Genomic DNA, 13,256 nt, shown 5'->3' on the forward strand with positions numbered 1-13,256 from the left:
TCTCCCAGCTCCCTCCCCCATCTCCTTTCTATCTCTGTGGATTTGCCTGCTTCTGGACATTTCCCAGTAAGGCTTTGCTAAAGGAACGAACAGGACAGGAGAGAGGCGACAGGTGTGCCGACTGGATGGGGGACACGAGACAGGTGCCCATGTGTGTGACTGGTGGGTAGATGCTGGGGCTGAGTCCCCATGCAGTCTCTTCTCCTCGCTGGCTGTGCCGCCTTGGGACAGACCCTTCCCCTCTCTGAGCCTGTTTCCTCGCAGAGTAGGAGGGTCCACAAAGGTGATGAGCCCCCAGGCAGGAGTGAGGCAGGGAGAGAGTCTGAATGCATTGAATGCCCCGGGTAAAGAGCCCCAACCCTGGAATCAGACAGGTCTGGGCGCCAATGCTGGCTGTGTCCCTGAGTCACTGTGGGACCTTAGGTAAGCACCTTTGCTCCTCTGAGCCTCCGTTTCCTCATCTGCAAAATGGGTGTAATAATGCTGTTATTACAGCACTAGCCGCGTGGGATTAGTGAGTGCCTGGCATGTGGGCCCTGAGTTGCTGGGCACCCAGAGGCATTAATTATCAACACCATTCTGCCCTCAATTCCCCTGATGGTCCGTGATGTTTTTCCCAGGTGCCTGGCAGTCAAGATGCCCATTCTGAAGAGTCTAGGGGTGACAGACTCTAAGGTGCCCCGGGCAGGGACGCTGCCCCTGAGGTCCTCCCGGAACCCCTTTGAGGAAGTTCCAGGACTGGAAGAAGAGGAGGTTGGGGAGCTGGGGTCCCTGCCCAATGGAACATCTTGTCGCCGCCGGGCCACCCTCGAGAAGCTGGCCGGCCTGGCTCCCTTCCGGCTGGGCTGGAGCCCTGGGCGGCGGGCGGGCAGCCCCGGAGATGGGCAGCCGCGCTCTTTCCTGGGCCGAGTGCTGACGCCGGGGACGCGCAGGAGCTCGGCGGACTTTGGCCTCCTGGCCAGGCTTCAGGGGACCCGAGCCCAGGGCGAGGAGGAGGTGGCCGGAGAGGCCGCCCGGAGACTGGCCTTCCTGAGGCTGGGACGCGGGCCCAAGCCCCGCCGGGCGTCACTGGCTGAGAGGGTGGTGCCCGCAGGCGAGGCAGCTCCCGAGCCCCCGCCCAAGGTCCCTGAGCCCCCGAAGATGAAGNGCACCCTCGGAAACTCACAGGGGAATCCTTCCTCGACTCTTCCTGCCCCTGGAGCTTTGCTGGTCATCTTCCGGCTGTGCATGTCCGTCTCTGTGTCCAAATCTCCCCTTTGTAAAAAAACACCAGTCATACCGCATCGGAGCCCATCCTCCGAGTTTATGTTTAACTTGCTTACCTCTGGAGACACCCTGTCCCCAAAGATGGTCCCATTCTGAGGTCCTGGGGGCTTAGGACTTCACATGTGTTTTTTCTTGGGGGGGGGGGCGCACAACTCAACTCATAACTCCACCCCGTCTGTATCTTCAGCCCCAAACTACCCCGAGCCCCAGTGTCTTCTTGATAACTTTTTGAGCCTCCAACTCCATACTTATCCCAACCCCACTCTCCCTCTGTCCAAACACACCTTTCACCTCATCGCTGCGCCCCTCAACTCAACGGGGCAGCCAGTGCCGGCCGGTCTCCACACAGCTTGCCAGCTGGTCCCCAGTTTAGTCTCCTGCCCAAACCCTAACCCAGGCCCATCTCAGCACCCCCTTCACCCCCAACCCCAAGCTAGTCTCACCCCCTTCATTCTTTTTTTTTTAACGTTGATTTATTTCTTTATTTTGAGAGCGAGCACGCAAGTGACTGTGAGTGGGGGAGGGGCAGAGGGCGAACCCCAATGACCCCATGCGGTCAGCACAGAGCCAGAGGCAGGGCTCGAACTCATGAACTGTGAGACCATGACCTGAGCCGAGATCAAGAGTGGGAAGCTCAACCAACTAAGCCACCCGGTTGGGGGGGGTGGGGGGCTCTCTCTTCGCTCTTACTCTCATTTTCACCCTGACCCTGAGTCCTCCCTGAACTTCCCCCTTCCTAACCTCCACCCACATTCCTGGCCCCAACTCATGTCCAAGTTTCATCTTCAAACTCACATCCATCTCCCCCTTCTTTCCGTCCTCAACTATCACTTAAATTCATCTCCACCCCCCCATCTCCGTCCCAAACAAACCCCAGATGGCAACTCAACTCCTTTGCCGTCCCCTCCACAGATTTCACCGCAACCTCCTCCGCCAAGTCCCCTGTCTCAGTCCCGTCTGGAGACTCCAATTCGGATCCCTAGGGCTGGCTCCTTCCCACCGTCACTCACCCCCCTCCTCACTCCTACCCCTCCCCTCCCCTGCCCAACGCATGCTGCCTCAGCCCTTGGGGACCTCAGGAGAGCCCTCACTTCGTGCTCCACATCCTGGCCAGAGGCTATTTCAGCCCCGGCTCCCAGGAGACTGGGAGGGCACTTCAGGGAGGTGAGGAGGGGGTGACTGGAGCCCCCGCCTTCTGGAAACGGATGGGCAGAAATAGCGCTGGCCAGGAAACAAGTTTCTCTGCCAGGGAGGAAGTGGAGGGGGGTGGAGGTGTCGGGGTAACCCTGGGCCACCAGGACCCTCCCTTAGCCTTCTCTGGGACGCCTCCCCCCCCATGGGGGTGTCTCCTGGGGGAATCGGAACTCAGAGTGCCGGATCACCCCTCATGGCCATCCCACCCCCCCAAAAGACCCCATCTCTGGGCTTGCTGTCCTCTCCCCACCTCTTAGCCTCCACCCTGCCTCCTGATCCATTGCTTCTCCTCCCTCTCCCCCTACGTGGCTCAGACTGGCCTCCCCCCAGCCCTCCCATTCCCTGGATCCCTTTCTCCAGCTCTGAGGTGCTTTTCCTGTCCATGGCCCCCCAGTATCCTGCCCCCTTCCCCCAAATCCTCACCCACTCCCCAACACCCTGCCCCGGCCCCTCTCCCCGCTGCCTCAATCACTTACCCCCACTTCCTCTGACTTCTCCCCATCCTGCACCTCTCTACCCGGCCCCCCATCCCTGGCCCGACACCCTTCGCACATTCCCTAACCCCCTTCTCCAGGACCCTCCCAGACTCCTTTCTCTGCCCCTCCCCCNCCATCCTACAGAAGTAGAACCCTTGACCCTTCCAGCCCTCGGCCCCGGTGCCGCTCACGATCGGAGCGCTTTCCGCTCTTCCCGCGCTAGAACCCGCGCAACAGAGGCCCTTCCGGTTGTGAAACTTCAGCACCCCAGCCAGGGACCTCAGCGTCCCCACACTTCCACCCTCGGGATCGCAGCACCGCTCACCCCGCCGGTCCTAGAATCTAAGCATCGCGGATCGGTCTAGTCCTGGAAGCTTGGCCTTGTATCTTTCCATTTAAAAAAAAAAAATTAGTATTTTTATCTTTGAGAGAGGCAGAGCACGGGCAGGGGAGGGGCAGAGAGAGAGGGAGACACAATCCGAAGCAGGCTCCAGGCTCTGCGCTGTCAGCACAGAGCCTGACGCGGGGCCTGAACTCACAAACCGTGACATCATGACCTGAGTTGAAGTCTGACACCTAACTGACTGACCCACCCAGGCGCCCCTCCATTCTTAAAATCTCAGCACCGTTGGCCCGTCCCGGCCTAGAACCTTCGCATCGCTGACAGTTAAACTCTCAGAATCTTCACAACACAGACCATATAGACCCCTGCAGTTCTAGAAGCTCAACACCTCCCGCTTTTCCAGACTTAGAATCCACTGGCACCATCGGCCCTTCCGGTTCTAAAATCGCAGCAACATTGACCGTTTCTTCCGCCTGCCCACCCTTCCTTCCTTCCTTCCTTTTAAAGACTCCGTTTTTTTAAAAAAAGGAATCTGTGTGCCCAACGTGGGGCTCGAACCCACATCCCTGAGATCAAGACTGCGTGCTTCACCTACTAAGCCAGCCAAGCGCCCACCACTGACCATTTCAGTCCTAGAAGCCGGCATGGTGGACCCCTCCAGGCCTAGAACCTTAGCATCAATGACACTTATACGATTAGAATCTCAGTATTGTTCGCCCTTCTGGCCGTAGAATTTAGCACTGTTGCTCATTCTCATCTAGAATCTTTGTACCACTGACGCTTCCACTCGTGCCACCTTAACACCACTGTTCTTAAATACAAGGACCTTAGCACCAGCATCCCTAAAATCTTGGCATAGTTGACTCTTCGAATTCTAGAACCCTTACACTGCTCTCTCTTTAGATCCTAGGCCATTCAGTTGATTTGTCCAATCTCAGAACTTTAGCCTTGACGCTTCCTGAAAAAATTTTTAAATATTTATTTGTTTTTGAGAGAAAGAGAGAGAGCGAGCAGGGGAGGGGCAGGGAGAGGGAGACACAGAATCCAAAACAGGCTCCAGGCTCNCCTTGACGCTTCCTGAAAAAATTTTTAAATATTTATTTGTTTTTGAGAGAAAGAGAGAGAGAGAGAGCAGGGGCGGGGCAGGGAGAGGGAGACACAGAATCCAAAACAGGCTCCAGGCTCTGAGCTGTCAGCGCAGAGCCCCCCGTGAGGCTTGAACTCACAAACTCCGAGATCATGACATGAGTCGAAATCGGTTGCTCAACTGATGGAGCCGCCCAGGCGCCCCTACACTTTCAATCCTAGAACCTTAGCAGCAATGAGGCTTCAAATCCTAAACTGCAGCCACATCCACTCTTTGGATCCTAGAACCTTATACTGTGGATCCCTCCAAGGTTAGGAGGGTAATCTCTTGGTCCCTTGAATTCTATAACCACATGTTGGCAAGTGGGGGGGGGGGTCGTCCCTCCAACAAAATCCTCATGCAGCTACTAGAAGAAGGGGAAGGCGACAGGTACTGACCCCCGCCCCCCAGGTCCTGTTTGGGAATGTGTGTGAAGGACGGTCTCACACCACCCATGAGAGATGGAGGCAGGACCGGGAGCCTGGAAAGCTTCCTGGGATGGCGGGACATGAGTTGAGTTGATTTGTAGGAAGGTGGTGCTTCTGGCTGAGAAAATGCCAAGAGCAAAAGCCTGGGGTGCGTGTGAGCGGTGGGGAGGAGCAGGAGTGTCACACGGGCCAGGCGTGTAAGAGTGTAGTGTCGGGGAGTGAGGGCTGGACCGGGGAGGTCTTCAAGGCCAGGTGAGGGGACGGGGAAGAGGAGCGGAGGCAGAAGGGAGCTTGTGTCTGTGAAGCTGATCACGGGCGGGCCTTTCGTGCCAGCCCATCAAGCCTGGACTTGACCCCTGCAAGTCTTGCCCGGATGCCATTCATCAGGGAGCTGACTCAGAGAGCTGGAGCCAGGGGAGCAACAATTCCAGAGACTTCCTTTGAGGGATGAGCAGAACTGGCCCCTAGAGAGGAAGGGAGTGGCCCAGGATCACCAACACAGAGGGTGTGAAGGAGTGGGGGTGGGGAGGGCTTCCGTTGCCCAGACCCCTCCTCTCACAGACCCCTCTGTCTCTTACCGACCCCCCCTCCCAGAGAGGTCCTAGGGCTGGTGGACCTGGTGGCCCTGGAGAACGGAGAGCTGGGGCCCCTTCTGTCCCCTGGCACCCTGCGGGGCTTGGAGGATGAGTGTGTCACCGACGTTAAGGTACTGGGGACTCTGGAGCCAGAGGTGCTCCGCAGAGAGGGAGGGGTTGCGCTGGGCTTAGGGGGTCTCTCCTCTCCCCCTTTCGATACTTCTCTTTCCCTGCTGCCTTTGTGGATCCCTGCGTTCTGTCCAAAAGACACTGAAATGGAAGCCCATGCTGGTGGCTTCTGTCCGATGTTCAGTGTGGTAACCCACGCACCCAGCGGGGCTCGGAGCCGATCAGTAAAGGTTCCAGACATTCCGATACTTGAAGTCTTAGAGCAAGAGTCCGTCACAGAGGCTCAGCTCACAGCCCCAAAGACTCACAGAAGGAGGGCACGAAAGCCGTCTCTGCATACAAGTGGGGCAGATCGTAAACTTGGTTAATAACCGGCCGCGCAGAGGCGCCAGTGAGCGCAACCGTGGTGGCATAGACACCAGCCTGGCCACGGGGCTGTCTCCCCCCTGAATGCCAGTCGTGCCTCAGCCACAGAAATCAGGATCGTAGCACCTTGAGAGCTCACAGTCTCAGCCTCGAACATGCCTAGGATCTCAGATTCATTGAAGGGAACATTGGACCAGGGAATCAGAAATGTGGATACGCTTAGAATCCCAGACCCTAGGAATTCTCGAATCACAGAATCTGATTCTCTTGAACCAATTGGTTTTTTTAATGTTCATTTTTGACAAAGAGAATGTGTGTGTGAGCAGGGGAGGGGCAGAGAGAGAGGGAGACACAGAATCTGAAGCTGGCTCCAGGCTCTGAGCTGTCAGCCCAGAGCCCAACACGGGGCTTGAACCCATGATACCAGGAGCTCATGACCTGAGCTGAAGTCGGATGCTTCACTGACTGAGCCGCCTGGCTGCCCCTTGAACAGATTGTTTTTTCAGAACCTGGGGACCAGAGTCTTAGGATGGTCAAATAATGACAGCATAGACCCTCAAACTCTCTGGCCATCAAATGAAGGAAGCTTAAAGTTAAAGACTCTTAATATCAGGCTCCAAATCATAGACTCAGGGATGCAGGGGGCTGGGGAGGTTTTGTGGTCCAGCCTCCCTTCCTCGGTGCAACCTTCACACGCTCAGGGGTAGGACCCAGACCCGCTTGGGGCTACGGAGTCGGAAGCATGGAGGGGAGAGGAGGAGGGGGAGAGCCTTCCAGGCCCCCCTGACTCCTGCGTGTCCCCCCACCTCCCCGCTCCAGGCTCAGACCCGGGCAGCACTGCTTCGCGTCCTGCAGGAGAATGAGGAGCATTGGGGGAGCACGGAGGATCGGCCCAGCAGCCTGGCGCAGGACGTGTGTGAGGTAGGGCGCAGGGAAGAGGAAGGAGAATCAGCCGTCCAGTGCCCTGGGCGGGGGGAGGGAGGAGGCCCTCCCCCAGCCTCACCCCTTCTCCTCTCCCTGGACGGTGTAGCTGCTGGAGGAGCACACGGAACGAGCACCCCGCATCAGCCAGGAGTTTGGGGAGCGGATGGCCCACTGCTGCCTGGGGGGGCTGGCAGAATTCCTGCAGAGGTATGGAGGGCTGGGGCAGGGCAGGGGTGTGGCGGGGGGGGGCAGAGGCAGCAGCACCNNNTCAGTACCCAGGATCCCACCGAGAGAGGAGAGATGAAAGGCAATCCAGTATGGACAGGACGGGCCAAGCGCATCAGCTGTGGGCCCAGCAAGGGGACCCTCCTCCGGGGCCGCGGACGCCAGCTGTCATGTGTCGTCCCTTTCTCCTCCAGCTTCCAGCAGCGGGTGGAGCGATTCCATGAGAATCCAGCGGTTCGGGAGCTGCTCCCAGAGACCTACGTCAGCAGGACCATCTCCCTGGTCAACTGCGGGCCCCCCCTGAGGTGAGAGCACCCAGCGTGTGGGGGAGAGGACCAGTGCCGGTGACAAGCTGAACTAGGGTCCGCAGGGCCTGCGTGGGGGCTTAGATGCATCGAACCTTGGGGGTCCCAGGAAGACTCTTAGCATCACAGAGCACTAGAATGGTGGGGTAATCAGAATTTTGGGGTGCTGTAATTCATAGGCACCTAGAAGAAAGGTTCAAACACTCTAAGAATTACAGATCTTTATTTTTTTGCCCTTTTACCTTACTTTCCTTTTTTTATTAACGTATTTTCAATGCATTTGCAAACTGGGTAATGCATTTCCATGCTTCATAATTCAAGGCACAAGAGGGTATACGGTGAAAAGCCTCACCCGTACACACCGCCCACTTTCCTTGCTGCTAGAGTCTGGCATATCTTTGCAGGCATTTGACACATTTACCAGAAAATATGTGTAAATAAGTGTATGTGTGCATATCCATGCCTGTATTTCATATTCACATTCCATACATAAACAAGTCAATCTATTTCACTATGTGAATACATATTATCCCTTTTCCTTTAAAAACATTTTTTAGGGGCGCCTGGGCGGCTCAGTCGGTTGAGCTTCGGACTTCAGCTCAGGTCATGATCTCACGGTTCGTGGGTTCGAGCCCTGTGTCGGACTCTGTGCTGACAGCTCAGAGCCTGGAGTCTGTTTCCGATTCTGTGTCTCCCTCTCTCTCTGACTCTCCCCTGCTCGTACTGTCTCTCTCTCTCTCTCAGAAATTTAAAAAAAAATGTTTTAAAACATTTTTTAATGTTTTATTTATTTCTCTCTGTCTCAAAAATAAATTACACATTAAATGTTTTAAAACTTTTTTTAAATGTTTTATTTATTTCTGAGAGACAGAGAAAGACAGCATGAGCAGGGGAGGGGCAGAGAGAGAGGGAGACCCAGAATCCGAAGCTGGCTCCAGGTTCTGAGCTGTCAGCACAGAGCCTGATGCGGGGCTCGAACTCACAAACTGTGAGACCATGACCTGAACTAAAGTTAGACACTTAACCAACTGAGCCACCTCGGCGCCCTTAAAGCTTTTATTTTCAATAATCTCTACACCCAATGTGGGGCTCGAACTCACAACCCTGAGATCAAGAACCTCATGCTCTACCGACTGAGCCACCCAGGTGCCCCTTATTCCTTTTCCTTAAAAAAAAAAAAAAAAAAAGCTAGAATATTGAACACACTTCTGTGCGTTTCCCCATTAACAGCTTGGAGACCTTTCTGTGGGCACATGGAGTTCCCACTTTCCTTTGCAACATGTGACCTGCATTCCACGGTTTGCATATTCCGTTCATTTAATCTGTCCCCAGTGGAGAGCTGGCTCCACCCTTTGGCAAAGAAAAACGTGGCGTACCTGTCACTTCCCACAGACGTGGGGACTCTGAGGGACACGGTCCTGGAAGGGGCCCCACTGGAATTTGGGCAGAAAATGCGAGACTGCTCTCAGACCAGGTTACTACCCTTTCAGGGACCGAGGGGGTCATAAATGAGAGAAAATGAGAATTGTAGAATCTTCGAATTCTAGATGTTTAGAATCACGTTCCAGAAAGCCTCCAATCCCCCAGCCTCCCAGACACCCCCTGATATTTCTCAGCCCCCACACTCTCCTCTCCATCTGACCTGTCACCTCGGGGCTCACAAAACCGAGTCCATCTGGGGAGGGGGATAGGTCCAGGCAGTCGAGCTGAATACGGGGGCTCCTCTGATCCCCGCAGGGCTCTGGCAGAGCGCCTGGCCCGGGTGGGGCCCCCCGAAAGCGAGCCAGCCCGGGAAGCAGCAGCCAGCGCTCTGGACCGCGTGACCCGGCTCTGCCACCGTGTCCTGGCTGACCTGCTTTTCCAAGAGCTGCAGGTGAGTGAGGGGGGGGCCCGTGACAGAGGAGGGGACCCCCCCACCCCAGAACCTGCAGTTCCTTTAAGCCCATGACTGAGTGTTCCGGAAGCAGCCGGGGGTGGGCAGTGATGGCCTGTTTGAGCCATTTTGGGGGGCAAAAAGGGGTGCAGGAAGGGAGGGGGCTACGGTCATGGGAAGGATGGAGAGTCACCAGCACAAGGGGCCTTGGGGATCAGGTGGAGCCCCTCCCCACCGAGGGCCCCCAAATCCCTGCCTGGCCTCCCCTAGACCCTGGAGCCCTATTTACCCCGCACCCAGAGGGTGCTGGGGTCAGAGGTGGGTGAGAGGATGTGGGGCGGGCGGTGGGAGCCCCTGGGAATGAGACAGGGGCGCGTGTAGCCGTGGTTGTAATGCACCCTCAAGCCATGCTGGACATCCGATCGTGTCCCTCCTCTGCTCAGAACCCTCCGTGGCTCCCAGCTCACTCAGGGGGAGCCAAAGCCCTTGCTAGTTGGCCCCCAAGCCCCTGGGGGGTCTGACCCTTTCCTCTCCCTCTCTGACCTCACCTTCTCCCACATTCCTCCTCACTTACTCCACTCTCGCCTTACCAGCCCGCTTGCTGTGCCTTAAAAAGACACACACAGCCCAGCCTCGGAACCTTGCAAAGGTTCTTCACTCAGCAGCCACATTGCCTCCTCCCTCACTTCTGTCAAGCCTTGATTCAGATGTCACCTTCTCAGTGACACCTGCTCTGACTGCCCTATTTAAAATAGAAGCCCCGGGGGCGCCTGGGTGGCTCAGTCGGTTAAGCGTCCAACTTCAGCTCAGGTCATGATCTCACAATTCGTGGGTTCGAGCCCCGCGTCGGGCTCTGTGTTGACAGCTCAGAGCCTGGAGTCTGTTTTGGATTCTGTGTCGCCCTCTCTCTCTGCCCCTTCCTTGCTCGCGCTCAGTCTCTCAAAAATAAATAAATGTAGAAATAAATAAGATAAAATAAAATAAAATAACATAAATAAAATAAAAGTTGAAGCTCCAGGGGCACCTGGGTGGCTCAGTCACTTAAGTGTCTGACTTTGGCTCGGGTCATGATCTCGTGGTTTGTGGGTTTGAGTCCTGCGTGGGGCTCTGTGCTGACTCAGAGCCTGGAGCCTGGAGCCTGCTTTGTATTCTCTCTCTCTCTCTCTCTCTCTCTCTCTCCATGCTATGCTTCTCTCCAAGCACTTAGGGCCACCTGCTCCCTTACAGCCTTTGCTTTTTTTTTTTTTTTTCCTTCCCAATCCAACTCCCCCCACTGGAATGTGAGCTTCTCAAGGGCAAGGTTGGTTGGAATGTTTCTAAAATAACTTTTATTATGGAAAATTTCAAACGTACACACAAAGTAGGCACAAGAACAGAATGACCCTCCTGTGGACAAGCAAGTATCAGCTCCCGGCCAATCTGCTTTCACCTCTCTCCTTCCCCCCCGCACCCCCCCTCCCCGCCATCCCTGACATCCTGTCTTCATCCATCAGCACTTCAGGCTGCATCTCCGAAAGATAAGAAATCCTTAAACAAACATAACCACAGTACCATTTTCATATTCAACCAAGGGAACAATGATTTCTTAATATCAAATATCAGATCAGCATTCCGGTTCCGCTGACCCGCTTACGATGATCGGATCCTCAGAGTTCTGTCTCATTCTGCACCATGTGTCCCCGGGCCCTCTGTGCCCAGCGACCCACCCCTGGCTGAGCCACCGGAAGGGCTCAGGGGATGTTTGTTGAATGATTAGGTGGACAAGGGTGTGCATGAAAGTGAGCGAGTGGAGGCATTACGGGGGTGCTGGGGAGGGCGCCTTTGTCCCAGGCCTGGCTGCGCTGCTTCCGAGTAAGGGGGACCTTGGGCAAGCTGCCTGTTCTCTTGCGGTTTCTGTTTGCTCATCTGGAAAATGGGCACAGGAATTCCAGCCTTCTCTGGTGGCTGGAAGGAAGCAAGAAGATTGTGGCTGTGTGGTGCTTAGCGCGGTCCCAGCCTGCGGCCCCTGGGTGATAGCTCCGTGAAAATACAGGGTTCATAGCAACAGGGACGATCAGTTTGTTTATTTTTTTTATTTACAAAATTTTTTTTTAATGTTTTATTTATTTCTGAGAGAGAGAGAGAGAGAGAGAGAGACAGCGTGAGCAGGGGAGAGTCAGTCAGAGAGAGAGGGAGACACAGAATCTGAAACAGGCTCCAGGCTCTGAGCTGTCAGCACAGAGCCTGACGCGGGGCTTGAACCCACGAACCATGAGACCATGACCTGAGCCAAAGTCGGACACTTAACCGACCTGAGCCACCCAGGCGCCCCAATTCACACTTGCTTTTCAACAAAAGGCCTCACTCCTGGGGGTTCACGCAGCCAGGCTACTGCTGGAAGTGGGTGTGGGGCAGAGTGGGTAGGACCTCCTTCAGACCCCATGGACACGGACCCCCGATGTCCCCGGGGACCTCAGTTCCCCAGGGTCCACCCAGCCCCGCGGTGTCTCCCCCTCCCTGCCCCCAGATCCATTTCTGGGATAGACCCGCTCCCCGTCCCACATCTTAGGTCACTTCCAGGTGCCTCCCTCCCCTCCCCCCTCACAGAAATTGTGCGAATCCTACTCTCTGGGTCCTGCTTTCCCCTCCTCACCGCTCTCATCCACTTCTTCCCTCTTTCTTCTCTTTCGAGTCCCCTCCACCCCATTTCTACTTCAGCCTTGCCCCTCCCATCAAGATCTCGGGAAAGCACAAGCCTGACCCTCTCTTTCTGCTCAGAATCTACCATGGCTCCCCAGTGCCCTCAGGAGGAAGGTGGGGCTCCTCACAGGCCTGGGTGCTCTGGCCCCACTCACCCGATTAGCCCCATCCCTCCCCCCCATCTCCCTGGCAGCTGCTCTAACTTCGAGGGTCTGTGGACTCCACCAGTCACACAGGACCCCCTTGCTTAGAAGAGCCCGAGCTTGGTTTGCTGCTCTGCTGTCGCTGTCTTGAAGTTCTTTATAATTTTGAATGAGGGCCTTCCCTTTTCATTTTGCACCGGGCCCCTAACTTACATAGATCTTGCCCGCCTCAGGAACCTTCTTTCGGATCCACTGACCCAAAGGCGCGTTTGGAATCTGAGCCGCCTTCACACTGGCTCCTCCTACTGACTGAGCCACTCCCTGTCCCACCCCTCACGGGGCTAACTAGGACCAGTTTCTGTCCCAAGCTCTGGAGTCCCCTCCTCCAGGAAGCCCTCCTTGACTCTCTCTCCGCTGACTCAAGCATCCTCTCTGGGCTTCCTAAACTCCTGGGTTCCCGCCCTCCAGTCCTGACCACTCTGGGCCCAGCCCTGGGGACGGTCTGTCTCCCTCCCTGGACCGTGAGCCCAGGGGAGGGCGCCCCCTACCGAACCGGTTCAGCTCCCATCTGTTGAATTGGTCAGTGAAGAAAGAGGGGGGATGGGAGGAGAGCTAAAGCCGATGCCCCCATTCCGTCGCACCCAGCCCCACTTCAACAAGCTGATGCGCAGGAAGTGGCTGAACAGCCCGGAGGCCCTGGATGGCATCGTGGGCACGCTGGGCGCTCAGGCCCTGGCACTGCGGAGGATGCAGGATGAGCCTTACCAGGTGCGCGGGCTGGGCTGGTCGGGGGAGGGGGTGGGGGAGCGGGGCTCTGCGCTGGGGGGACCCCTTCAAGGTGCAGAGCAGCCGTCTCAGGGTGAGACAGGCGGCGCTCTGCGCGGGGTCTGCGGGGTGGGGTGGGCACAGGGTGGGGGGCTCTGGGATGTGGAGCTCCCTGGGGGCTGGGTGGGGCACCCTTTGCGCGCCGGCAGGGGGTGTCGGCGAGCTGATTCGGGAGCAGGGGAGGGTATCCTCGAGCAGGACTTGGGGTCACCCGTTGGGAGTTGGAAGGGCTGCTCCGGATGCGGCGCGGGAGGGGGGCGCAAAGAGGGGGTCTGGTGCCCTGCGGGCGCCTGGAGTGCGCGCGGGCGGGTGGAGAACGGGGAGGGGTGGGAAGGGGTCCCCGGCGGCTCACAAGCCCTCGCTTCGCCCCGGGCACCAC

General features: G+C 56.7%; 1 protein-coding gene across 1 annotated transcript in view; it reads left to right on the forward strand.

The window, feature by feature from the left end:
* Window positions 1-13,256, forward strand: part of EXOC3L2 (exocyst complex component 3 like 2) — a 19,248-nt gene that overhangs the window by 3,396 nt on the left and 2,596 nt on the right. The window contains exons 2-8 of the mRNA XM_077747209.1: window positions 621-1,229; window positions 5,428-5,539; window positions 6,723-6,824; window positions 6,934-7,034; window positions 7,247-7,357; window positions 9,095-9,230; window positions 12,698-12,820. Coding sequence (XP_077603335.1) covers window positions 637-1,229; window positions 5,428-5,539; window positions 6,723-6,824; window positions 6,934-7,034; window positions 7,247-7,357; window positions 9,095-9,230; window positions 12,698-12,820 — 1,278 coding nt within the window. The 5' untranslated portion in view covers window positions 621-636. The remainder of the gene's footprint in view (window positions 1-620; window positions 1,230-5,427; window positions 5,540-6,722; window positions 6,825-6,933; window positions 7,035-7,246; window positions 7,358-9,094; window positions 9,231-12,697; window positions 12,821-13,256) is intronic.

This window comes from Crocuta crocuta, unplaced genomic scaffold, assembly GCF_008692635.1.
Source record: "Crocuta crocuta isolate KB4526 unplaced genomic scaffold, BGI_CrCroc_1.0 scaffold334, whole genome shotgun sequence".
Taxonomy (NCBI): domain Eukaryota; kingdom Metazoa; phylum Chordata; class Mammalia; order Carnivora; family Hyaenidae; genus Crocuta; species Crocuta crocuta.